Here is a 27,272-nt window from a genome sequence, read left to right as displayed (position 1 = left end):
CAACATGACCAAAAATCAGTCACAGTTCTTTCATAGTCATCAATTACAACAAGAAGCTCAATTAGCTGGTTCACACAAAGGTACAAAAAGGCTGAGTAGATGCAAAAATACCTCATGAGGAGAAACAGGTCTTGTTACATTAAAGCTTTCTTCAACATCTGGAGTACCCACATATATATTGAGGTATCTGCAATGAAAGACCCAACTTAAAAATGGGATACAACCCACTTGCCCAAATATGCAACTCACATTTCATGTTATTAAACCTCAAGGGCTTTACTAAAAACCAATGAGAAATATATAAGAAGAACCATAACCTTAATGGGAGCAAATAAGGGGATAGTTTCCCCTCAGCTATACAAGTGCTCACCAGATTCTGCTTGAAGAATGGGAAGATTCATGGGCTGACATCTTTCTTTGTATAGAACCAAAAGGGGGTGGAACCCTCCTAACAGCAGATGTGAGGAATTAATGGCCCTCCAGATATCCCTGAACTGCAACACTTATCAGTTTCAGCAAGTAGGGCCAATGGCCTGGGATGATGGGAGCTACAGTTCGGCAACATCTGGAGGGCCAAGGGTTCCCTGCATCTGTTAACAGTAAGGCAAGAGTATCATTTAAGATGGGGTGCGTGCATGTCCATGAAGTAGAATGGGCAGCCTACCTGTAAGTAGGAATAAAGCCTAAAGCTAAATGTAACCTAAATCAAACTTCAGAAAAGGACATAATGGACCATATTGCAATTGAATCCTATTCCGATGGATCACTGACACCACAGACCATTTTGTACATTTATGCTGCTTCACACAGGATTTCCACTGCCTCAAGGGCTTTATTAAATTAAAATGGATTAACCAAAGGACTACGGGCTACACAGAAAGTACATTAGGATATTCAAGCACAAAGCTCATGTCAGCTGTCCACCCACATTCTCTGTCACCACCACCAAAATCAAAGTCAAACTTACTTTAAGTACCACATTGGGTCAGCATCACTTGTAATTTTCTCATTGGCTTTCATTATTTTCTTAATCTGGAAATAAAAGAAGTCTAAGTCTACACATTGCTGAAGGGCATGCAATTTATTACACGTGCTGATCTTTCTGATGTTGCTTTTTAAAAAAAGAAAGCTTACCTCTACATTGATGAAATAATTGAATGAATCTATGTGTTGCTTTACAAGACCTTTCACCTAAAATAATCACAAAGGAACATTACCTGGGGTATTAAAAAGAAAGAAAAAGAAAAAAGCCCAGAACAAAAACATCCAAATGCATAAAGAGACATAATTTAATTAGCACTCAAAATAAAATTTACCATCCAAATATTAAACATCACTCATGAAAACCAATTTTCCAACCAACTCAAAGAATGAATTTATGCTTCCTAAAAGAAGGGCACTTACATGACTGAAAATGTACACCAGTTATATACAGTGCTTGCAGTACTTATCATTAATGAAAACAATGATATTATTTTAGGTTTTCATTTTCAATTTACTTCAATTTATTAAAACCTGTAAATGCCATCAATGGCAACTGCATAAATATACTAACCTTCAGAAACGCTGGAAGTAATCTCCATTTTTCCTGAAAACAAAGGTATAGCATAAAACAACTTTTAAAAGATAGGGAATCAATTTTCAAGAAGCTAAACAGGTATATACCGTATTTTTCACCCCACAGGACGCACTTTTCCCCCTCCAAAAATGAAGGGGAAATGTGTGTGCGTCCTATGGGGCGAATGCAGGCTTTCGCTGAAGCCTGGAGAGCGAGAGGGGTTGGTGCACACCGACCCCTCTCACTCTCCAGGCTTTACGCAGCTCTCCTCAAGGCGCGGGAGCCCAGCGCTGGGCTCCCGCGGCTTGCGGAGAGTTGCCTTCATGCTGAAGGCTGGGCGCGCTGAGCTCATGTGACAAGAGCGGGTGGAAGTGCCATATGCCATTCGGATTAACAGGTAAGTAGACGGGGTGGGCGCTGTGGGTTAAACCACAGAGCCTAGGACTTGCCGATCAGAAGGTCGGCGGTTCGAATCCCCACGATGGGGTGAGCTCCCGTTGCTCGGTCCCTGCTCCTGCCAACCTAGCAGTTCGAAAGCATGTCAAAAGTGCAAGTAGATAAATAGGTACCGCTCCAGCGGGAAGGTAAATGGCGTTTCCGTGAGCTGCTCTGGTTCACCTAAAGCGGCTTAGTCATGCTGGCCACATGACCAGGAAGCTGTACGCCGGCTCCCTCGGCCAATAAAGCAAGATGAGCGTCGCAACCCCAGAGTCTGCCACGACTGGACCTAACGGTCAGGGGTCCCTTTACCTTTACCTAGCAGCAAGGACAATGCCCCCTCTCCCACCAACAAGTTCTCCAAGAGAGCTTAAAGAAGATTAAGGACGTCTAAGTCCTACTCATCACTATTACAGTTATATTGAATGGGGGAACTCCAGTTCATCTGATGCACAGATACACAAGGGATATGGACCATGTGACCATCCAAAGGCTATTGGACTCCAACTCCCATCAGCCCACCCTGCATGGCAAACGGGCAGGGAAGATGGGAGTTGGAGTCTTTAAAAAAAAAGCAGCACCTGGGGGTCCACAGGTTCCCCATCCCATACCCTGGGACCCGCCAGCCTTGTCCCTGAAACGGGGAAGAGTGTATCAGGGGAGTGCAAGGGGAGCTCTGCGCATGCGCTCCCTCCCTCTGCCTCGGGGGCCAAACAAAGGCCCGAAAGAGCCGGAGCGGGAAGCCGGAGCGCGCGTCCCCCTGAAGCCGCACCGAGGCGTCGTACTTAGTTTTCCACAGCGAGGAGGCGCCTCGGCAGCCAAGGGGCCGCCCCCGTCTCTCCCCTGCTTCGTTCTCCTTTTACCAACTTCTCACCTCCACCGTGTTTACGGGAGCCGCCGCTTGCTCCGGAGTTGAAGCTCCCAGCTCCGCCGCCAGCGTCTCCATGGCAGAGAGAACCAACAAGTCCGGGGGGGGAAACGACGAAAGCCCGGCCTGCGCTGTGCAGAGCGCACCGAGTACGGCTGTGAAACCGGCCCCCAGATGCAACTGGGCCCGCAGCACAGAGGTTCCCTCGCAGAAGTGATCCGATTTTGCCTCAAGCGCTGCTTGGCCAGGAGCGAGTGTGGAAACGCCTAATCTCAACGCAGGAATTCCTCTTTACAGCTCAGCTTTCCTCAAAACCGATCCCTGAACTGAGGAAGCTTCTTCCTGTCCCTCGTTTCCTAACACACAGGAAATTGTGGCACGTCGAGTACGCTCCGGTGTAAGGCAAAGGTAAATGTAAATGCGGCAATCAGCATCGAAATGGATGAATACAACATAAAGCTTTTTGGTGAAATTGCTCGAATGGGAGCAATAGAAACACAAACCGCTGGTATAGATTCCCCATCAAGGAATCTGCTAATCATCCCCGTTCATCACAATAGAGTAAAATTCAACAAATATAACTTTCTTTTGTGATTGCACCACAGTATTAGATACTTAACGTTCATGCCACTTCTTTCCTAATTGATTATATATGTTTTGAGAGTTATATGATAGGCAGAAGTACAATAGGTGTATTTATAGTTGCCCGTTTCCGCATCTCGGCCAGGAAGAGTTTTGCCTGTTGGATTTCTGACATGCAGATGTCACAGACCACACTGTATAGAAAGCAAGAAAAGAAAGGATTGGTATCCATAGAACAGAACCTACCTGACCTTAGAAATAAACTACTAACCCAGGAATTTTTTTAACGTAACCTGATTCAACCTAGGCACCATTGTGATCATATGCCGTCACTTGGACTGATTCTGGGTGTCTCCTTCCTCAAATGTTGGATCACTACCAGTGGTTGGGTTAGCAGTTTAATGCTGCTTTTAACAATATGATGGCAACCCAACTGGCAGCTTGGACCTACTGCAACCTATTGCATATGTCTAGGTGGCAGCAGTTTGTTTTCATTCTGCTGCTAAGTATTCCTTAGTCCCAACAACAATGAAGGCAACAGGTACATACTAATGGCTTGTACTGGCCCCTTTTTGCTTATTGTTAATAGTAATTTTTAATTAAAAACAAATGCTCCCACTGCCATGGCTAAAGTAGTATTGCTTTTACATGAAGATGCCAAGTGTGCCCAATAGGCAGCTCATAGGGATAGCTCATAGGGAAACAAATGCAGCTATTTAACTTGATATGCCCTGCCCACACCATAGTGAATAGTGGCAAAAGGAGAGATTGTGAACTGTATTGGCAGCCTATTTCCTTCATGTGATATGCCCTGCCCACAGCTGTTCACACCATTGTGAATAGTGGCAAAAGTGGAGCACAGTGGGCGATCCATATTAGGGACATCAGAAGCTGCCATTGGTCCATCTACCATATTGTTTACACTGGAGCAGATCCCTAGGATTTCAGACAGGGGACATTCACAACCCTACTTAGCGATGCCAGGGATGCTATTATCTGCATGCAAATCAGATGCTCTATTGCAAAGCTATGGCCCTCCCAGGTTCTAAATCTTCGATTTTGAATTTGTCAGCAATGGTGGCTTCTCATGGGTCTGTGCAGAGCTGAACTTCATTTGGCCATCAGTTGACCTGTTCCCAACTTGGGCTGCAGTGTCCACATTCAAAATAGCCAAGAATAAATGGTCTCTGCAGTTGCATTTTTTGTTTTTTGTTTTACTACTTTAAATGAGAGGGAATCTCCACGTTTTAAATCACAAACAAATTTTAATGAATACGAAATATTAACACACAGAAAAACCCATCTCACAAACCAGTTACATACACTATCTTGCTTTCGTTAAGCTAACAAAAGTAAACATATTTGGATTATTTCAGCAAACAACATGCAGGAGGGACAAGTTAACTGATTAATTTCAACATCCAAAAGGCTGTGAACATTAGCTAGAAAACATTCAAATATTGCTGAATGGACATACCATGCTATATAAAATGCCCCTTTAAAGTCATTTATAAAATCACAAAACAAAGCTTGCTTTCTCTTAGGCCTCTGCATGAGTGTTTTCTAATAAATATTATTGTTTCCCAGGTAAATTAGAATCTTGTGGAGGGACTGTGGCTCCATTTGACTCCCGCAGAGTGCTTAAGAAAACAGAAAAAGATATATACCACAATAAAATGATTACAATAAGGTTTCTTGTGGATGTTTATAACATAACCTAGCCATATCTAAGTCACACATATTAGTTTAGACTATTTAATATATTTTCCTTTCAAATTTAAGAAAGTATAGAGTTCCCTTATCAGAATTTGGGGTGCTATTGGCTTCTTGATACAAATAGTTTGTGCATCAAGTCTTATTATTTATTGTTAGCATAAGCTTTATATTGCAATAGCTCCCACAAAGCAGAGTTTCTCCAAGTCAGCCTAACAATTTTAAAACGTGAAAAATATATATTAAATTCATATTCCTTGTAATTAGACATAGAATCTTAGAGCAGCCTTCCTCAGCCTGGTGCCCTGCCAGATGTAGTTGTGCTCCAACTGACAGCAGCACCAGCAGCATAGCCAGTGGTCAGCGGTTAAGGGAACTGGAGTCCTGCAACATCAGGAGAGCAGCAGCCTGGGGAAGGCTATCTTAGTGCAAGGCAAGTGCAGGGCAAGGAACACTCTCTTCCAAAGGCATCTTGAAAAGGATTGTGTGGTTTGAGAGAGTAGTCTGTAGAGTCACATATGGCTATCACTAGCACCACTGAATTCATTGAACTGAACAATAACTGAATACGCATTCGCCATTTTGTCATTTTGCTTAATCCCACAGGGAAATCAAAACTCGTAGGAAGGAAAGAAATAATTCTGCCTCTCCCCACCCTCAGGCAGGAAGTCAGCCTTAGTCTGAGATAGCTGAGATATACTTGGTAGTGATTTTAAAAAGAAGGTCGTACATTTCCATTTTTTTATTTAAAAAATCAAAATTGCCAATAAAAACTACAATGCTTTTTATATCAAGGTCCTCTGTGATAGACACATCAAAAACATTGCATGGCAAATGGTTTTGAACCTTACTCCCAAAGTGAATAAAAATTCATTCTTACCAAAAACACACTTTAGGGATATAAAATATCAATTGGGAGTATTTAGAGACTCCCAATATAAGGTTTATATACTTAACAAGTTTGTTATCGAAAAAGATCACAGTGAATTAGTATTATAAATTGTACTTCCTAGAAGTAATTTTGTTCAAGTCATGATTCATTTCTGGTATAAAAGGGATGATTAGATAACCAAAGTAATGAAGCTTTCCTATATTGAATAGTTTGAGATATGCAAATATATATAAATATATAGTTTGCATATAATAATGCAGGCTCTCGAGCAATCTACTACATCAAAACATTCCTGTGGCTTGCTTCAAAAATGTGCACTTATTACCCTTCCATGTGCCAGCTAGACTATGCAGGGGGTTGTTTGTTTTTTAATACCTCTAAGCAGTTTGGAACTGGGCTGCTCTGAAGACTGCTCATGAAGCAGGCAGCAGTTCAGGAGCAATCTGATGAGAGCCATCCCCTTCCACCCCACCCCACAGTTGCCAGCACAGAACCAAAGGAGGGATATGGAGGAATGAAAATAGGGTTTTGTTAACAAGCCAATTTGGAAAAAGAGCGGTGGGGTTGGGGTTAAGAGCTTAATATTTTAATTCAGATCAAATCTGAACCACTAACTTCAGTTTTATTGCTCTGAAGGCATTGGAATAAGCATGTTACTAAAACATCAGCAAGCATTTCTCCAACATGTCACAACTGTTTGCAAGAGAATACATTTACAGTAAGCAAGTGCAATAAATGTTACAATCTGCCATTATAAACAGAATTATTTCTTTAATTTTTTTTTAGTAACTTTGCATATTCAGGGGACATTTTATTTATATATAGTATCTCTGGTCTAGCCCACTTAGACACACAGATTTATCTCTCTGTAACAGTCATCTTTGCAAGCCATGCACGTTGAGAAGAATACAAATCACAATATAAATACTGTGACCAGGAAGGAACAAAAGAGACCCAAATATTTCAGTTAGTAGAAGGTTCAGGCTCTGCTTTGCTTGCTTCACTGAAGAGCAGTTTTCGGAAAATACTTGCATAGAATGGTCCGTACACCTGTTTATTCAGGTTAACAATGTTGGCATACTGTGATCCAATGGTCTCTATCTCAGTCTGAATCACAGCAAGGCCTCCTGGAATTGTGGGCGTAGACTTTTGAAAGCCTGGAGAAGCAAGCAAGCTTCTCATGTACAAATGAATCCGTTTATCTAGAGATGGGGGAAAACACATCACATAATTAGAATTAAAGAAAGTAAGAATTGGCCAATAGTGAATCTAGCCTAGCATCCTGTTCTGAGAGTGGTCAACCCACAAACAGAACCTGGGCGCAACTGAACTTTGGCTTGTATCATTCAAGACAGACAGCATAATGTTCTACATATGATTGAAGTAGGCCCCTTCATGTTTTAGCTGCACGAAAAGCATCCATGCATACATAGAAAGAAGCAGCACAGCCTCAACACAGGCTCCACCCCCAAACCCATGTGCTAAGAGTGGACAACTGAGGCCCATGTCCATCTATGTGGACAGACTTCCCAGGAATTGAAACCCCGTATGATCAAGTTGCTGAGGAGGTTTACATACATAGGTGTCACTATCTCAAGACACCCACATATAGTGCTGTGGACATCTCATCAACAATTTTAAGGTTGGGATTGCAACTTGTTTTGCTACAGTACAGTAGCCTTTGGAAGGTTTCTGCATTTCCTGTGAAGATAAATTAAAATCTGCGTTCAATTCCTGCACTGAAGCATGGGTTTGCATGTTTACAGCAAGGCCTTGAAGGGACAGAGACAGAAATCAGGAGGCCAGTCCTTATTACAGCAAGCTGTTTCCTCTGCTCTTTTGAACATACTCCTTGCATTTCTGTCCCAGTCAGGAGGGGTGGCATTTAGGTATGGTGGGGGTTTTTTTAGAGGGCGGGAAGAACAAGAATGTTTAGGGTGCAGTTGCCTAGATCAACCAAGGAGTAGTTAGGGAGATTAAGCTCCTGTAGTTATTATATAACCACTGCCTTTTTCCTCTGTAGAACTGGGTAAGATGACCAGGCAAGGCCAAAGAGTAATAGCAGCAAACCCCACCACACAGATTTAGTTACCCCTGATCTACAGTCAGAAACCCTTCAACCAAACACATGGACAGATCCCTCTGCACACACAACTCAGTGTGTGGAAGTTCTGTTCAGGCATAAACGAATGTGTGTAGAGAGAGGTACAAAGTCTGTTGTCCTCCCCAATTGCAGAGATAGGGGCTTACATACACTGATTCCAGACTTCAGTCCATTTGAAGTTATCTGTTATACAAAGAACTACAAACAAAGTTTGAAGTGCACACAGCGGCTAAGTTCACATGTAATGCCCTAAGCCTAGACGGGATATCATAGCCAGTGTGTTCCTGCTTCAGTCCTGCCACTGCAAGCTAAGCCCTAGTTTGGCTTAGTGTGTCATCCGAAGCCAGATAAACCCACAAGGCATAAGCCATATAACAAACGTTTTGGCTACAGCTCCCGGCTTGTCAAGACAAACCATGAGTCCTGATTCAGATGATACACTAAGTCTAACTATGGTTTAGCTCACAGCACTGCAGTAGCAGCAAGACCAGAGGAGAAACAAAGCAGCCACTATCTCTCTAGGAACCTGAGCATTCACACTAAGCCATGGCTTAGCATTACATGAGAACCAGGTCAATGGGGGCAGCCTTTCTCATGCCATTTGATAATAGTGACTGGAAATCACAATTTTATTTGAAATCACGACAATGACAAAGACACTTAAAACATTAAGATGCCTGTAGCCAGTGAGTTAAGTTACTAACCAATTAAGGAGTTGATAGGATTGTCTTCCTCAACGATGTTGCAGAGCTGCCCTACTAAATTTGTTTGCACTTCCTTATTTAGTGGTGGGAAGCCTCTCTCAGTCACCGACTCATTTATTTCACTACACGTACGAATACCTATTGCATTAAGAGCTTCTTTCAGATCAAAACTCCTGCAAAAAGGGGGGTGAGGAGAAAACCATGTTAATTCTATCAGATACTGCCTTTGATTCCTGCCCCCATGTTGACTTTTCATATAGGTTTTCAGTAAGTTCCAACACTCAAGTCTAAATACTTACTTCTTATTCATTCCTTCAAGTAGCACAAATGAAATCCGCTTTTGTTTGTCTACAAAATCGGGAATGCCCTCAATAACTGCAGCCAACATGTTGCTTGTTATGAGAGACACACACGCTATAACCTTCAACTGATTCAGTTTCTCTGTTAACTCCTGAAGACGACCTTCATCTGTCATTAATGTCTGGAATAAGATGTTTAGAAAAGAGTGTCAACAAAACAATCAAATCCCCAATGAGACCAAATATAAAGATATGTATTTTACCAGGAGTTCAATTTATTGTCAAAGGAGTTCATTCAGACTGCATTCACACCATACATTTAAGTTATCCCACTTTAAAATCAGCCATGACATTCTCCAAATAAACCTGGGATCTGAAATTTTTACAGGTTCTGAGAATTGTTAAAGGTAAAGGGACCCCTGACCGTTAGGTCCAGTCGTGACCGACTCTGGGGTTGCGGCACTCGTCTCGCTTTATTGGCCAAGGGAGCCAGTGTACAGCTTCCGGGTCATGTGGCCAGCATGACTAAGCCGCTTCTGGCGAACCAGAGCAGCGCACGGAAATGCCATTTACCTTCCCGCCAGAGCGGTACCTATTTATCTACTTGCACTTTGACGTGCTTTCAAACTGCTAGGTGGGCAGGAGCTGGGACCGAGCAACGGGAGCTCACCCCGTCGCGGGGATTCGACCCGCCAACCTTCTGATCAGCAAGTCCTAGACTCTGTGGTTTAACCCACTGCGCCACCTGCGTCCCCTGAGAATTGTTAGCAGACCCCTATAACCCCTTCCCAGAGCTACAGTTCCCATAGTTCCCTGGGAAGAGGGGCTGATTGTTAAACCTCTTTGGGAATTGTAGCTCTGTGAGGGGAACAAGGGCCTCCTAACAACTCTCAGCAACCTTAACAACCTGCAGCTCCCAGAATTCTTTGAGGGATGCATAACTATTTGAAGTGCCATCATGGTGCTTTAAATGCATTGCGTGAATGTGCCCTTTGTCAGATGGATTGATTGCTGAAAGCACTCTGTGAATTGTAGTAACCATCCATGTGACAACTTCCCACTTTTCTTGTGTGCATTTTGGCCTTTTTAAAAGTTTATTTTGCATCTTCATTTTTAAATGTAAGACTGCACATTCCAGCACATAAGAGTTCCTTTGGCTACTTAGCCTGCCTTCCTTCCCACAAACTTGCTTCAAGGCTACTTTCTTCACATGGAGATAGGAAACTATGCTCTGGGACTGGTCATGGTGGGTGAGGAGGAAGCTCTTAAATCAGGGCTGGGGATCCTGTGCCCTTCAGATGTTGTTGGACTCCCATCAGCCCCGGTAAACATAGCCAGTGGTCAGGGATGATGGGAGTTGTAGTCCCCCAACACCTGCAGGGCCCACAGGTTTCCTGTCCCCGTCTTAGCGAGCTTTACCTCAGGAACAGGCTTTTTCTGGTAATCCCACTGCAAGAGTTTCAAGTAGCTGTTTGTTAGCACCGAAGTAGGACTCAGATTTGTTTTGGACATTCCATTAGCACCAGCATGCGAAGATGTTTCACAGGAAAGAGAAGACAATTCATCTTGTATAGATTCCCTTATCCATTCTGTGGTCAAGTCCAGGGCACCTAAACATTGCAAGACAGAAAACAGAAACTGTTTTATTATTGCACAGCTGGGGGAGGCGCACTCTATGGAGGGAGGCAAACACCAAGGCCCTGCTCGCAAAAAGGAGGTAGAAGTAGAGAACTGCAGAAAGGCACAGAACAGCTACAGTGCTCTTTGATGGAGAACACATCATAGCAGACCAGTTGCAATTCTGCCTGCATTGTATTATAATGCCGCTGCGTGTATTGCAATGGAGGTAGCACTCACTGCAAGAAGGAAGCTGCCCTTCTGGTGCCGTAGCCACTGTCAGCACAAGTTCCGCCTGTGCAACAAGACATTCAGCATCACAACAGACTGTGCAGGAGGAAGGCAGGGCCTTCTCCTGGAAGAGCAACTGCATTCACATGACAGTTTATTCTTTTCTCATGACTTTCCCCTAACTATATTTGAGTCTCCACACGACATGTTCCTTGAATGTGCTTTAGCTCTCAACCAGAAACGGAGCAACACCCCCCAACTTCTCTGCTCCCCCCCCATCCCTGACAAAGGAGTGCAGCACTCACAGTGTCCCCTGATGAAAACACTGCCTGAATATAACATTTCTGAGCACAATTCAAATTGTTGGTGCTGACCTTTAAAGCCCTAAACGGCCTCGGTCCAGTATACCCAAAGGAGCGTCTCCACCCCCATCGTCCAGCCCGGACACTGAAGTCCAGCTCTGAGGGCCTTCTGGCGGTTCCCTCACTGCGAGAAGCGAAGTTACAGGGAACCAAGGAGAGGGCCTTCTCAGTAGTGGCACCCACCCTGTGGAACACCCTCCCACCAGATGTCAAAGAGAAAAACAACTACCAGACTTTTAGAAGACATCTGAAAGCAGTCCTGTTTAGGGAAGCTTTTAATGTTTAAAAGATTACTGTATTTTAATATTTTGTTGGAAGCCACCCAGAGTGGCTGGGGAAACCCAGCCAGATAGGCGGGGTATAAATAATAAAATTATTTTTATTATTATTATTAATTCTCATCATCAGTTGTATCAGTAGGTTGGAGTCCAAGGATTTGCACGAATACTGTATAGCTTGCAGGTCTCTCATATACTGAATAAGGAGACTTGGCTAACACTCCTGACCAAAAGCATTGTTTAAAGGTTGCTTCTCTGGTATAGCACCACGAACAGGTTTTAGAAGGTGGCTTAAAAGATCAAATTTCTTCCTGCTGGAGCTTTTAGTTCATTGAGGAGGAAGGAAAATGTAAATCTCCCCTTGGACCTCTTCTTAACTAGAGGCCCCAGGCAGCTGCCTGCATCGCCAGGCCATTGGCTATATACCCGCCTATGTAAACAAAGGACATACTTGGCGTTTCTTCAAGTATATCTTGGAATTTTGCTCTTTCATAATCCACCAAGTTACGCTGGAGATGAGGTCGAAGGCTCTGAATAGTAAAATTAGCCATATCCATTGTCATGAGATCCAGGACGTGGAATATTTGCCTGTAAGAATACAACAAACAAAAATAGTTTGCAGCCATGTCATCATAGGAAACTTGATTGCGTTGTCCTTTCCCCACCACGCAGCATATGCAGAGACACAGGCTTATCTCGGTTCCCCAGTAGTCCAGTTTGCAAAGGGCAACCGCCCCACTACTGAAGCATCAAAGATAAATTGCAACACAGTCAAACTATTATTAGGCACTGCCATGGCAATTCATGAACTTACTCTGTGCATTTGTAGTATCTCTGTGTTAATATAATGCACAGCTTCTAAATGCTCACAAGCAGGGCGATTAAAATATTCTGGTCTACTACCTCTTTAAAATAGTGTATTTGCAGTTAAGCCAGCAAAACCCCACTAAAATGATCCAAGGACTCCCCTTCACATCACTGCTTGATTTCCCATGTCACAATGGCTTCAATAGACATAGGAAGATAGCAAACATCTTAATACAAAATCAGACCCACTTTGAGGTACAGCGGGTGATCAGTGCTTGCAAAGCACAATGGGCAGGGCTTGGCAGGTGCCTGCAAAAGCCCTTTGGCCCAGATGTATTTTTGTGTGCCCCACACAAGGAATATGCGTAGAAGCTGGATCCAGTATAATTAATTTTGATCTTGAAGAGCATGGAGAGCTGAAGGGAGGAACAAGCATCACTCTTGCAACATCGTCCTTCAGCTCTACTTTTCAAAGGAGAAAAAAGCAACCACTTTCACCACCTCATGACCACGTGGGTAGCAAGTGGGGCACTCAGAGGCTTTGTGGGCATCAGAGGAAGATGTCCATGGGTGCCACATTGGCAATCCCTCTGTGAAATGATTGCTTCATGGAAAGGGCTACTAGATGGAGCAGCATGTTTGAGTAGTAAAACTACAAATGTTAGAATCAATACAAACAAGCAGCATGAAGGGAAAATGCAACAAGGTTGCTGGCCTAGATGCACCCTCTCGGCAGCCCTGAATTTGGGTTTCCCTTTTTTTTGGACTACAACTCCCAGCATCCCTAGCTAGCAGGACCAGTGGTCAGTGATGATGGGAAATGTAGTCCAAAAACAGCTGGAGGCCCAAGTTTGGGAAACCCTGAATCCCACTCCAGATCACTATATTTGAAAAATCCAAGCTTTCCGCCAATTCTTTGAACAATGATAAAGAACAATGTTAAAAAGGAAAACCACACACCAACCTGAACAATACAACAATGTTCCCGGTAGCTTTTAACTGGTTGACGTCATGATCCCTTATTGGAGCACACAGCTTCCCCATGGTGCTAATGACATAGTTTGCAAGACCCTGGATGTCAACTGCATTGTGCTTGGCCTGCTGCCTTATGAGGTCGGCATCGAGAACTTCACAGATTTGGCTTCGCATCCTGTTAGCCCCAGGGTTCAGGAAAGAAAGAAGAATCTGAAATATTTAAACACACACACACACACGAATCAAGTAAGGTGCAGCAGCTGTAGTTAAACTGGCTCACCGTGGTGATGCAGGTCTTGTGTGAGCACGATTAGAACAGAAGTGTTGCTGTACTGATAAAATTATATAGCTGGACCTAAGCTGACAAAAGAAAAAGAGGAAAAAAGAAACCCAAGGTTAACTCACCTCTTTAATTTCTTCAAACAGCTTGATGGCATGTTCATATTCGGGAGGATCTTCATTCAAGTCTTCCTCCAAACGATCCCAGAATGCTTGGTGCACAATTTGCTTCACCCTTCTAGTCAAGCTGTGGCAGGCAGGAAAATAATGTAAATAGTTAACAGTGTTAACATTTGCACTGAAATGAATGGTGCTGAATAAAACACACATTGTATCAGTCTATATATATATGTGTGTGTTTGTGTGTGTGTGTGTATTTTTTTTCTGTGGTTGATACAACCATGAGAGTCAAAACAACAGCAATAAGCAATCAATTTTTAAATGATGTAATTACATAAAATTCCACCACAGCAGACACAGAGACAAATAAGTGTTTTTTGTTAGCAACTGAGTTGCAGCAGGATGGAAACAGCGCTGCAGGTGACAAACACAGGCTGGAATGAAAACTGATGCCTCCTCACATCCCTATGGGAGAGGCATTTGGGTTGATGTCAAGGAGTGTTGTGCCAGATTATATAATTTGAAGTCGTGGGAGTGGTCCCACCAGAACAACTGCAGCTAGAACAGAAAACTAGGGAAAAATTGTTCCTAGAAAGAATTGGATATGCAATACTGGAAAGTTTCTATGCATATTGAGGTTTTCTTCTTAATTAAACGTGGATATAAACCTCTCCCTCAATCATGTTTCCATTCCCATAGGAAAATCAGAATGTGTGGAGTCACTTGGTGGATTTAATTTTTTTTTAGCTGCCAAGCAGCAGTGATTCATACATTTTAAGTTTAAGAGCCCCCAGTGTCTTTTCTTGCTTTAAAACTCAATTTATTGTTTTACTGCATTTTGCCCAACACAAATCTACCTGTTGTGTTGGCCAAAGTGAAACATCTCAGTCTACCTGTCCAACCCTAAATGGTGAAAAACTTGGCTAGGGCCCTAAAGCCCCTTCGGTGAAATTACTAAACCCCTCTTGCTTACCTGTTTGGTGGGTGTTCAGTGCGCTCCAAATGAAAGTTTTCATTTACAGCAATTTCATGAGCCAGAGTCAAGTTTGACAAGTTTCTTGCTGCTGCCATCATTTCATCAAATGTAACCACTTTGGGAGGGCTTGTAGCTGGGACAAAGGAAGGGAAAACATGTTTAGCGTCAAAGCTTAACATGAAAACACTTCAGAGCTTTAATATTTCTGAATGAGTCCTTTGTAAGTGGAGATGATAAAGGGTGAACCCAATAATATACATAAACACAATTTATATAAACATTCAGCCTCTTTCCATAATAGTAGTTAACTGCTTGGAGCAAAGGTGGAGAATTTTGTAGAGTCTTAGAACTGGAGAGTAGGGAGGGACGCCATGGGTCATTTAGTCCAACCCAATGCAGGAATTTCAACTAAAACATACATCTAGATTTGTGGCCCTCTAGAAGTTGCAGGAGAAGGGAAGCGGGTGGCACTGTGGGTTAAACCACAGAGCCTAGGGCTTGCCGATCAGAAGGTTGGCAGTTCAATTCCCCGTGACGGGGTGAGCTCCCGTTGCTTGGTCCCTGCTCCTGCCAACCTAGCAGTTCGAAAGCACGTCAAAGTGCAAGTAGATAAATAGATACCGCTCCAGCGGGAAGGTAAACAGCGTTTCCGTGCGCTGCTCTGGTTCACCAGAAGCAGCTTAGTCATGCTGGCCACATGACCCAGAAGCTGTACGCCGGCTCCCTCGGCCAGTAAAGCGAGATGAGTGCCACAACCCCAGAGTTGGTCACGACTGGACCTAATGGTCAGGGGTCCCTTTACCTTAGATGTTGCAGGACTACAACATCTATCCCTGTTGACCATTGGCCAAACTAGTTGAACCTGATGGGAGTTAAGAACCTAAGAAAAGTCCTGCTGGATCAGGCCAGTGGCCCATTTAGTCCAGCATCCTGTTATTACAGCCATCCAACTGCCCATGGGAAACCTGCAAGCAGCTCCCGAGAGGAATAGCATTCTCCCCACTTGTGATTTCCCACTGCCTCCAAAAAAGATAAGAGAATATGGACTTCATGGAAGATAAAGGCTAGCAACACCCAGACAGCCACTGCTTCCCCACACTGGCCTACAGCTTGGATATTTCTTGTACAGTGAAGTCAGCAGATGAAACCCTTGAAAGTAAGTGTGTGTGTGTGTGTGTGTGTGTGTGTGTGTGTGTGTGGCGGGGAAACCAAATGTGAACATCAATTTTGCACACAAGGTAGTGCTTCTCAAATTTCCTGCCACATGCACCAGTAGCTCATGCTAGCTTACAAGCTGGAGAGCCGGGCTTGCTTGAAGAGTCACTGGTGAAACTCTGCCTTGAATATTCGGAGTCGCTGGAAGAAGAAGCTGTGCTTTCGGAGAACCGGGAAGAATCGCAGTCACCGTTCTGCTCATCGTTGAGAGGCATTTTGGGATCGCTTTTGTCAATACAGTACACAGAACCTGGGGTGAGGGAACATATTGAAGTCATCTAGACCTGTTCAGGTGGACTTTTTTTTTTTTTTACAAAACGCACTTCAGTTTTTTAAATTATTATTATTAGAAGGTGGACTCCAGGTTGGTGCTCTTGCACCACTCACAGAAGTGCTTTTGATCCAATGGACAAAGCCATGACCCAAAGGAGAGGCATGAGGATTTTGCCAATATGTGCTTCCCATTCCAAGGCCACCCATGCCATTTTTCACCCTGTTTGTAGGGTGTCTCCCAAACCTCTGAAGTCAATCTTCTTTTAAAAAAAGTACTGCAGCTGAAGAGGAAGGAGGAATCTGCCACAAATAAAACCCCTTTCCCCACTTTTCCATTAGCAGAGGGCATTCACTGGATCTAAAGTCCTTCCACAAGCACCTGGGCCGCAAGGGGATGGTGCCCTAAGTCACTACACACAGATGTCATTGCACAAAACAAGCAATGCTTGCCTGTTGAAACAGAATTTAGTTAGTTTAGTTTTGGTATGAAGCTGAATCAAGCCATACTAAGCCTGTTTGGCCTTTGGTTTTCATAATAAGCATATACAGTATAGAGCTTGGATGTTTTAGAAAAAGCTCTTAAACAAAAGAACATAAAACCGCTGTCTCCATGGGGCAAGGTCCTAGCTCACCATGCAAAGCTTTTTCTCCCCACCAATATATTTTGTTTGATAAGAAGCAATTAGTCCTTTGGAGTGGGGGAGGGGGGACTTTAAATGAGGACTTTGAAGGTGTGTGTGAGGGGAATTCTTTGTCACCGAGTAAAACATCAGACTAACCTACTTAGGCCAGCAGCTCACAGAATGTGACTTTCACAATTGTACGGAGATAGATGCAGTTCTCCTGCAAAACAAAAAAACAGAACCGCCCCTGGAAGTTACCAGATTAAATACTGAACACTTATGTAACACAAGGATTCAAAGGTCCATACATTATTGTTGCAATTCTTGTAACGAAACTGTTAAGTAGCACACTATTTTCCATCTATTTTGCAGACGGGAGAGGCAGTGCTAAGGCAAACACAATGGCTTGCCAAAGTTAGGGTTGGGCATTGGGCTGCTTGTGTGTTGTGAAATAATGGTCACACTTGACAGAGAGTTAACTCAAATTCAACCCTTCCCAGGAATTTAACAGATCAGAGAGTCATCAGGGAAGGGCTGTGGCCAAGGAGCAGAGCACCTCCTTGGAACGCAGAGGGTCCCAGTTTCATCCCTTGGCATCTCCAGGTAGGACCTCGAAAGACCCCTACCTGAAATCCTGGAGATTTATATGGTAGTAATGCTGCTGCTGCAACCCACCTTAGATCAGGCTACAACCTAACAGCAAGTCCTAACCCACCACTGGAAGACCAATGGCGCAGAAGAAGTGCTGCATGGGCCAATGGCCTGACTCCGTATAGGTCAGCTTCCTAGGTTCAGGAACCCATTAATGCTGCAGTCCTATGCTCAGATCATATGCAGAGGGTAGTCTGGGGATGGGGAAACTGTGGCCCTCCAAGCGTTGTCCCAGCTGGCATAGCCAATGGTGATGAATCATGGGCGTTCTAGTCCAATGAAATATGGAAGCCACCGGTTATGCGTCCATGGCTCCTCCAGCAACCATGGCTAGCTGGTCATAGGTTAGTGACTGGGACCAGAAGACCTGAATAGATTACATCAACTCCAGCCTGACTGCACTGGTTACCAATTTGTTTCTGGGCTCAATTCAAAGTGTTGGCTTTGACCTTTAAAGCCCTATAGCAGGGTTTCCCAAATGTGGGTCTCCAGCAGTTTTTGGACTACAGTTCTCATCATCCCTGACCACTGATCCTGCTAGGGATGATGGGAATTGTAGTCCAACAATAGCTGGAGACTCACGTTTAGGAAGTTATAGGGCTGAAGACCACAATACCTTAGGGACTACTTTTTTTCCATATGAACCAACCCAAACCCTACAGTCTTCAACAGACACCCTTCTCCGTGTTCCCCACCCAAAGGAGGTGTGAATGGTGGCCACATGAGAATGGACCTTTCAGGGTTGACTCCATATGGAATGTTCTTCTTAGGGAGACATGTCTGACACCATCTCTGCCAGTCTTTAGGCGCCAGGCCAAGTCCTTTTTATTTACTCAGGCCTTTGGCTAATTAATGTTGCCTCCTACAGTGGTTTTCCTATGTTGTGTTGTGGGTTAGAAACTCAGATATATAAGCTAGGTGCCAAATGGCTCCTTAAACCAGGGTTACAGTCACTGAAACGGTATGCCTAGTTGCCATTTTGGGGCCAGATGGCTCAAAAGTCATATTTTTCAATATAGTGGTACCTCGGGTTACAGACGCTTCAGGTTACAGACTCCGCTAACCCAGAAATAGTACCTCGGGTTAAGAACTTTGCTTCAGGATGAGAACAGAAATCGTGCTTCGGTGGCAGCAGGAGGCCCCATTAGCTAAAGTGGTGCTTCAGGTTAAGAACAGTTTCAGGTTAAGAACGGACCTCCGGAACAAATTAAGTACTTAACCCGAGGTACCACTGTACAACCTTTTGGATCCCGAAATTCATTCTGATTGTGCAGATAAAATATTAATATAATTCTACAGGTTGTGTTGCTAGTGTGTGAAAATAGTCAAGATCCAAGGATCTCCAGGAATGCACCTCCAGATGACGGAGATGCCAGGCGCCATTTTGGCACCTGGGCATCTTCACTAGGTCGCAGGTGGCTGGTAGCCAGGTGCAAAATGTGCCTGGCGAATTTCAAACACTAGTGGGTAGGACTTGCCGTTATGAAACATGTTACTGAATGAGCCTTTTGCATTGTTTCCTGACATTGCTTTTATGTCTTGCATTTTATCCTGTCAAGTTACCTTGAGGCTTTTTATTGTTTAAAATGACTGAGAGATGTTTCTGTTCCTTTTTCTCTTTGCAGATGTTGGCACTCAGAGCAGGTGGCCAGTAGGAGAGGCTTTGTCTCTCCCCCCCCCCACCCCCACTGCTGCTGTGCTGAAAGCAAATAGCTCTCACTCCTACTCTGGCTAGCAAATGACAATACAATGCATCTTTTATTTTTTTTAAAGCTGCCACCTACACAGCAATGTTATCAGCTTCATGAAATATTTGACAATGTTTAACCACAATCAAATAATAAGCAGTCAAAAGACCAGTCAATTAATTGACAGGCCACTCAAAGACCACCTAACTAAAGGCTCATTCACACTATACATTTAAAGCACTATACATTTAAGCAGCCATGGCTTCCCCAAAGAATACTGGGAACTGTAGTTTGTTGAGGGTGCTGAGGATTGCTAGGAGAGCCCTGTTCTCACAGAGCTACAATTCCCAGAGCGGTTTAACAATCAAACCCTCTTTCCAGGGAATCGTACCTTTGTGAGGGGAATAGGGGTCTCCTAACAATTCTGCAACATACTGCAACTCCCATAATTCTTATGGGGGGCATGACTGTATAAAATGGTATCATAGTACTTTAAATGTATGTTGTGAATGTGGCCTAAGTTCAAAATAAGGACAGATTTGAACAAGCCACTATCCAGCATAGCTGCTCACTTGGATCCTGCTCTCATTTTTGGAGAGCCAGTGATGGAAAGAGGACCTCCAAACTCTTCACACAGATAGTAGGGAGAAGCTTCTGCATCTCAGGATTTAATGTGGTGAAATCACTTCCTGTGCCAAGGAACAGCAATCATTTTCAATGTGGCTCAGGTAGCTCAACAACGAAAAAGATTTCCAGGCATGCATCTGAGTCAACCCGTGTAAGACAGGAAGCAAATATGTCATCATCCCATTAAAAACAACCAAATGGAATTTAGATTTTCACATGGTGCAAATGACTCAAGCTATTTCATAGCTAACCAGCCAGCAGACCTATACTTGCATGAAGTGCCAGAGTTAGGTGTCTTGTTTACAGTCAATAAATCTGCCAGGTGTCTCTTACTTTTACGGAACATCCCATATTCTGAAACAAAAACCATTACAGAATGCACAGAATGTAGCTTCCCTTTAAAATATATGTGGCAATATGCAGAGCAGAAAGCCACAACCCAGGTGTCCTGTGTTTTCACACATCTACCCTAGAGCACACAAAACCTTTTTTTCAAAAGCTACAAATCACTGTACAGAGAAACAGAAAGAACGCATCTTAGTCTCAGGCACATGGGTTTGAGCCCCACATTGGGCAAAAGATGCCTGCACTACAGGGGGTTGACTAGATGACTCTCATGGTCTCTTCCAACTCCAATTTGATAAATAAACAAATGATCTTTAAATAAATCAATCACTTCCTGTGAAACATCTCAAAGCAATTTAACACCTACGATTAAAAACATATATATGAAGCAATTTCATATATAAAAACAATTTCTTATTGACAAAGCACTCTTTGGATTCCCATAGGCATCACTTTAGATTTGAGTAAGATTTTTTAAAAGAGATCTATCAGAACAATCTGTACAGCATCTTGGACACCAGATACCAGCTGACTGCTAAGGCTAGCATCAGCCAGAAAACTGTAGTGGGCAAACTTGCAATCTGTGCAAATTTGACACAAGGATATATCAGGGACCTAGAGAGGGACTAAAAATAGACCCAAGACTCCTGGCCAAAATAAGAGAAAGGAGATCAAGAGCTCCAAGAGTTTCATTCATTCATCCTAATAGACACATACTGGATATGGTTTAGCTTCCGCTAAAGAAAAAAAAAATCAGATATACTGGATAAGCTCTTAACCTAAATACAGCCTCACTAGCCCATCATCACGTTCTTCCTTTTGAATGGACAGTGAATGGACAGTGAAATGGCAATCAGCACTCATGTTTCTCCAATATATTTATTTAATATCGTTTCAGGCCATCTCTTAGGAGCAAAGTCCTCATATGGCAGCTTCCATGAAAAATAACAATATACTTAAATCGAACATAGAGGTATCGAAAATATGAAACCACTGCTGGAAGAATAAAACCAGTTAAAACATCTAGTGTCATTTCAACAACAGTTCACACCAAGAGAACCAGCTTAGAGTTTGAGGGGGAAGCAACCTGAAATATGTCATGACAGGCTCACAGGCCTGTGGTGAAGGGGCCACATGCCCCCCAGTTGTGGTTCCACTGCTGAAAAGGCCCCATCCTTTATGCTTATGTTGTATGTGAAGGTCCTCCAAAGGTGATTTTCAGGCAAGGGCAGATTCATACATGTGAAAGTGCTTCTTTAGGTAACCTGGTCCCAAACTACATAAGTAAATAGCACCACCTTAAACTGTGCCCAGGGGAGGCGGGTGGCGCTGTAGGTTAAACCACAGAGCCTAGGACCTGCCGATCAAAAGGTCGGCGGTTCGAATCCCCGCGGTGGGGTGAGCTCCCATCGTTCGGTCCCAGCTCCTGCCTACCTAGCAGTTCGAAAGCACCCCTAAGTGCAAGTAGATAAATAGGGACCGCTTTCTAGCGGGAAGGTAAACGGCGTTTCCATGTGTGGCGCTGGTGCTGGTTCGCCAGATGCAGCTTAGTCACGCTGGCCATGTGACCCGGAAGTGTCTTCGGACAGCGCCGGCTCCCGGCCTCTTGAGCGAGATGAGCGCGCAACCCTAGAGTCGGTCACGACTGGCCCTGATGGGCAGGGGTACCTTTACCTTTAAACTGTGCCCAGAAATGTACCATCAACCAGTGCAACTTGTACAATATTGGTGCTACATGCTCCAACCACTTTGCAATCACCAACATCTGTTTTGAGGCAGATGTTTTACACCAGTGGTATCAAGCCTGGTTGACACTTAAAAAAATAAGCCACTTTTAATGTAGAAAGCGAAACATAACCATAGTACAGTCGTACCTCGGCTCCCGAACACCTTGGGAGTCAAACGTTCCGGCTCCCAAACAATCGAAAAAAGGAAGTGATTGTTCCAGTTTTTGAACGTTCTTTTGGAAGCTGAACATCCGGTGGGTCTTCCACGGCTTCCGATTGGCTGCAGGACCTTCCTGCAGCCAATCAGAAGCTGCGCTTTGAAAGTCAAACATTTTGGAAGTCGAACGGAAATCCAGAACAGATTCTGTTCGACTTCCGAGGTACAACTGTAAGGTTATAATGTTTATCTACGGCGTGTGTCTGCAGTAGAAGATGTACTTGGGCTAGATTCTACATTCTACATGTACATTCTACCTGCTCAAGAGTTGTTCCGCAAACAGAATCCGATGCAGTTCATTGGAGGCAATGTTTTCAACACTTGGTGCATTTGAGAACATTAATCAGATGCCCAGCAGGTCTACAGACAGAGACAAAGAAAATAAGAGATTTATGATCAGTGCCTGCAATTGAATTGTGTGATGCACCTTCTGAGCAGGAGCTGCCTTGTCTTCATGGGAAGATAAGGAGACCGATTCTGTGATCATTAAGCCCGAACATTGAGATTTCCATGAACAAATTCAGTTTTGGGTACCTCTGTATGCTATTCACCCATCTATTCCTGTGCCTCTAGCGAGTTCCAAGCAGTTACTTTGGGTGCACTGGGAAGGAACAGAAGGTTGGTAGCTAATGCTCTGCATAACTTTCATTGGTCCATTGTAGTTCAGTACACCAACTTGCAGTGGCTCTCCCAGGTCTTAGTCAGGAGCCTGTCTAGAGATTCTGGGGATCAAATCTGGGACCTTCTGCAGTCAAAGCAGGTGCTGTACTTTTGAGCTGTGGTTCTTCCCATGACCTGCCAATTCTCCATGGTACTTAATGACCAGATCAGATGTCTTACTCCTTTGCTGATTTTTGGCTGCCTCTTGGCCCTCCCCATGGGGATTCTCCCAGAACTCCAATCAGTCCTCATCTTTCTCCTCTTGGGACCTGTGCCTCTAGTGTGACCTGGTTATTAACAGCTCATCATGGGCATTAGGGTAAATGGACTGCCAGTCAAATCGACTCTTCCCTCTCTTCAATCAATGACTTCGTTAACAATCAGCGCTCCATGCTTTCATGTTTGGTGCAGACAAAAACCAATCAATTTCAAGCAGAACCCACCCAGAGCGCTACTGCAGCGTGGCCTCCATTCATTTCTATTGGGCCTCTGTGCAAAGGCCCAACAGAAAGGTCTGCTCCAAGTACATATAAACCAAATGAGCCTGGTCTGGAAAGCGGGGCAGATCATCTTGAGGGGATACAGACTAGGGGGAAGTAAGCAGTAGGCATGGAAGGGTTCTGCAGTTCTCACCTGTACACTGTTTTTACTCTTTATATCATACCCCACCACAACACACACACACACACACACACACTTGTGATACATACTTTAACTTGACCCACATTTAAAGTGATTGCCATGCCACCATCACTCCTAATCTGGCCCTCCAGTGAATGGAAATTGGACAGCAGCCCTTGGCACCTTAATCCCATATTGCAATAATTCCACAGCTACTGATAATTAAGTGCAATTTTCACTTCAAACGTCTACTACTCAATTTGGTGATCTACATTCATGTAAACATCAGAAAGGGTCTTTCTAAAAATGGGACACACTAATGGTTGGTGGCACTCGGGAGACTTCATTTGACAAACAAATTAGCCTCCTTGGAAAAGACTGTACAGGCAAAAAGGCTTATTCTACACTGAATAATATTACAAGGTTTTTTAGACAGGTGATTCTGGTATATTTTTTAACCTATATTCTTTGTTCTTCTGTCCAGTTAATGCAGTTTACTAAGCTTAAGTTCTTACTGGGGTTTTCCTTGGTTTTTCTTACCGCTGCAACAGACAAGGTGTGGGTAATCAGTAACTGGATCGCCTGACACTCCCCCCCCCCCAAGAAAGCAGCGTCTATTTTGAACTGAGCAGTACATGAGGAGTGGAGGCTTAACCCTTCCTTCCCTGTCCCATAGTACTGTTTTCTACATCTAAATTGTTTATCCAACACTGCCTTGGGGGCCCCAGTAGAAAAAATACAAACATGTTATTTTCAACAAAATAGCTGTAATTCTCTGCAAATGTAAGAGTAGAAAAACCTCACGCAAGAAAAATCTGTAAATGCAATGTTGCAACATTTGTTGAAGATTTTCGGTTTGGAATTTCTCTCTCCTGGTGTTAGCAACTTGCAAAACATGCTTACATGGGAGTAAAGTCCATTGAACCCAGTGGGATTTGCTTCCGAGCAAAAATAAAAATGCAGAAGATTTTGTTGGCTGTCATCAGTAAGGGACCAGCAGCAAAATGTTGCTGTTGGTCTCCCCTCCTGAGAAGAACCCTCGGGATTCCAACCAGCCAGCCTTTCTCTTACAGCTACGCATTCCACTCTCCCTGCCGTCCATGGTCTTCTATTTAATGTTTCCAAATTATACTCACCACTGTCAAGTTACTGAGGATCCTCCATCTTCATTGGGCTGTTTTGGCAGTTTCTCTCCCCACCCCAGTATAAAGTGGTTTTGTACTTCTTCAGGGGTCTCCTGAAGGGTTGTAGTGCTGTGACAGGTTCAATCTCTGGCTAGGGTTGGGAAAGACCCCTGCCAAAACTGGGGGAGAGATTCTGTGAGCTGATGTAGACAATACTGAGCTGGATGGACCATCTAGGTGGTTTGACTTGGTATGAGGAAGTCTATTACTTTCATTTTCCTCTGTTGTTTTGCTTCATTGCTGTTACCAGTTACCACTTGAGTTCACTATTAGATGGAAGAGATATTTGACTTGCTTTTTGATCTTTTTAACCCATATATGTTTCCTCAGATAACCAGGCCTGCCTCATCCCATCTCCTGCCATTCCTACTAGCCTTGTGACCCAGTAAGCATAGTTTGGGTTTGTCACATTGGCTAATTCAGCTTAGATCCACTAATAGCACATCCCGTCATCCCATTGCTCTTTGCTGAGCTAATCACAAATCTGCTTAAGAGACCTTTGAGTGTTCTGCCATGGAGGACATACCGCAAAGGGCTTTTTGCCTATATCACTTTATTTTACCCATATATAGTACAGAGAAATATTTCTCCAATACTAAGATTGGAGACAGTAATGACTTTTAAATGCCTCTTAAAAACTTAACCTAAGCTTCCTAGACTCTGACAAAAAATTATTTCTTTCTTGTACAGTATTCAGCTTTATTTGTGACATACAGGAATATATTGCTTTTATCTTCTTTTTAAGAATTTGCACTGAATGTTATTGTGCTTTTATTACTTTTATGTAAACTGCTTAGCCATTTTTATTCTATCATCATGGCAGTCACAAACTAGCACTGTTGTTCATTCTCGTGTTATTAAACAGAACACAGTAATTCTGATCCGGAAATTATGTATTTTATGTTGTAATTTTACGTTGTGAACTGCCCTGAGGTCTACAGGTAAAGGGCAGTATACAAATGTTAACACCACCACCACCACCACCACATTTCTGGGGCAGGGTGGTGTACCCTGGGTCTAAACACTCATCTGGGGTAGTTACCCGCACTCCTAATTCAGGATCTTCACTCCTCCTATCAGTCCAGCCTATGTCAACCCGATTCTTAATCTTTTGACATCCTCATGAATGCTGAGGCGCAGGAAAGTTTGTAGACGCCTGCAAATGCAGGACGTAAAAAGAAAAAAGGCCATACGCTGAACTCGGCCATCCGAGCGGAGGCTTAGTTCAGAATAAACACGCATAGGATCAGACTGCGCAATTTGGCAGCCTTCTTCTGCCTTGCTCCCCGAAATCGCCAGCGCTCAGCCGTCGAGCAAGATCTGCGCGAGCAACAGCGGCTCTCGCTGGCCCCCATTTAGGCGAGCTGCCCGAAGCTCCTCCTCTTCCTCCATCTGTTTCAGTTATTCCCTCCCCACAGATGTATTTTTGGCAGTTACTCGGAGGTACGAGTGCTTTGGCATTGACCGACCAAAACAAAAGCAGCGTTTCCAAGGAAAGCATTTAAACACACACACACACACACACACACACACTCCAATCTACCCCCTTCGCCGTTGCCTCTTCTGCTAACATCTGTTTTGTTTTCTTTGTTAAACACACAATCCTTTCTTTAAAAAACACAAACAAAAAAGCATCTGCCGGTTCCTTAATTATACACCCCAGGAAAATCGGGGGGAAGGGAGAGACGAGAGGAGAAACTTTAGGGGCCTATTTTTATTTTGTTTAAGACACGCAACCACAATAAGGCTTGCAAACCACGAGCGCTCCCCGCCGCCGGTTCTGCGGGGTTGTTTACCACCACCGCTCGGAGCAAAGCCTACTGCCCTAACCGCCATTACTCAGGTGTAAGCGCACTTAATAACAGGACGGCTCACTTGCAAAAGGACGGTCATAGGATCGAGCGGCAGGGCTTGTTCTAATCTTGAAACAGAGAGAAAATAAGTCACCTTGAACTCCCCCCCCCTCCCAGCCGCGCTGAATCCAGCTCTGGAATATCCCTCTGCAAGCCAAGATTCCATCACACTGGGAACTGAAGTGCGGGGAGGGGGGGGGAGAGAGAGAGAGAATGCGGAGCTGAACCGGATTATAGATAAATTCCCCCGGGGAAGCGAGAAAAGAGGCGAAAGAGATGGAAGGGACCTGCTTTCTTCCCGCCTCCCCCCTCAAAAAAACCGCCCGATCCACTCACCCCAAGAGAGCCTCAGGCAGGGTCAGCCTTAACCCCCTTTTGCTCCTGCTGCTACTCAGCCGTTCTCACCGGGGCTTTAACTCCCTCCCCCCGCTTCACTTAGTTATACATAGTCCTCGGGTGTCTATTAGCAAGCTGCCTGGACGCTTCCACTTCCCTGGGGAGAGGGGGGGAGGAAAGAGATTTAATCCCGTATGCGGCAAAACTCTGTCGGCACGGAAGAGAGACAAGCGGGGAAACAATGGATTTCAGGCTATTATCAAGCAAGGTGCATAACTCAAATCATGAGGAACGAGGAAAGTGGGTCCAAAAAGCAGGGCTCTTTCTCCACCCCCGTAGGGTGAAATGCTGCTTTCCCGGCAGAGGGGAGGGGACTGAGCGGTGTTTACGGAAGGAGAGCCGTGTCCTCAGTTCTCCCTTGGCTGCTGGGATGGTGGGTTTCCTACTAG

At 44.1% G+C, this 27,272-nt stretch overlaps 2 protein-coding genes across 6 annotated transcripts in view; both read right to left on the bottom strand.

The window, feature by feature from the left end:
• The window catches only part of POLR3B (RNA polymerase III subunit B), an 80,725-nt gene extending 60,594 nt beyond the window's left edge, over window positions 1–20,131 (bottom strand). Inside the window, exons 1-6 of the mRNA XM_081210804.1 lie at window positions 20,128–20,131; window positions 2,871–2,950; window positions 1,556–1,588; window positions 1,135–1,191; window positions 968–1,032; window positions 112–187 (exon numbers count right to left, since the gene is read on the bottom strand). Of these exons, the coding sequence (XP_081066930.1) occupies window positions 112–187; window positions 968–1,032; window positions 1,135–1,191; window positions 1,556–1,588; window positions 2,871–2,942 (303 nt within the window). The 5' untranslated portion in view covers window positions 2,943–2,950; window positions 20,128–20,131. The remainder of the gene's footprint in view (window positions 1–111; window positions 188–967; window positions 1,033–1,134; window positions 1,192–1,555; window positions 1,589–2,870; window positions 2,951–20,127) is intronic.
• On the bottom strand, window positions 4,692–26,968 carry TCP11L2 (t-complex 11 like 2). Of its 5 annotated transcripts, none has more exons than XM_081210823.1 (12): window positions 26,824–26,968; window positions 22,427–22,529; window positions 17,071–17,134; window positions 16,095–16,268; window positions 14,801–14,936; window positions 13,834–13,954; window positions 13,418–13,638; window positions 12,098–12,234; window positions 10,578–10,768; window positions 9,159–9,340; window positions 8,860–9,032; window positions 4,692–7,253 (listed from the first exon to the last, which is right to left on the bottom strand). In XM_081210823.1, exons 4-12 carry the CDS (start codon window positions 16,231–16,233, stop codon window positions 7,015–7,017), a joined length of 1,539 nt encoding a protein of 512 aa, XP_081066949.1. In that variant the 5' UTR covers window positions 16,234–16,268; window positions 17,071–17,134; window positions 22,427–22,529; window positions 26,824–26,968; the 3' UTR covers window positions 4,692–7,014. The 5 variants fall into 5 exon arrangements, with proteins under 5 accessions (XP_081066949.1, XP_081066951.1, XP_081066950.1 ...); XM_081210825.1 differs by having other exon boundaries at window positions 17,075–17,134; XM_081210824.1 differs by lacking the exon at window positions 26,824–26,968 and adding an exon at window positions 24,587–24,845.
• Window positions 26,969–27,272: the final 304 nt, after the last annotated feature.

Source organism: Podarcis bocagei (genome assembly GCF_964188305.1).
Source record: "Podarcis bocagei genome assembly, chromosome: 10".
In the NCBI taxonomy this organism is placed as follows: Eukaryota; Metazoa; Chordata; class Lepidosauria; order Squamata; family Lacertidae; genus Podarcis; species Podarcis bocagei.
This window is presented reverse-complemented; position numbering and strand designations above follow the sequence as displayed.

What these genes read in the sequence shown, in the direction of transcription:
- TCP11L2 (XM_081210823.1), bottom strand. Translation starts at nt 16,233, where the DNA reads ATGCCTCTCAACGATGAGCAGAACGGTGACTGCGATTCTTCCCGGTTC. An exon ending in TATACTTGAAGAAACGCCAA is followed by an intron (nt 10,769 to 12,097) that starts GTATGTCCTTTG and finishes TGCAATGTTTAG; the next exon opens with GTGCCCTGGACTTGACCACA. An exon ending in TCCTATCAACTCCTTAATTG is followed by an intron (nt 7,254 to 8,859) that starts GTTAGTAACTTA and finishes CCCCATCTCTAG; the next exon opens with ATAAACGGATTCATTTGTAC.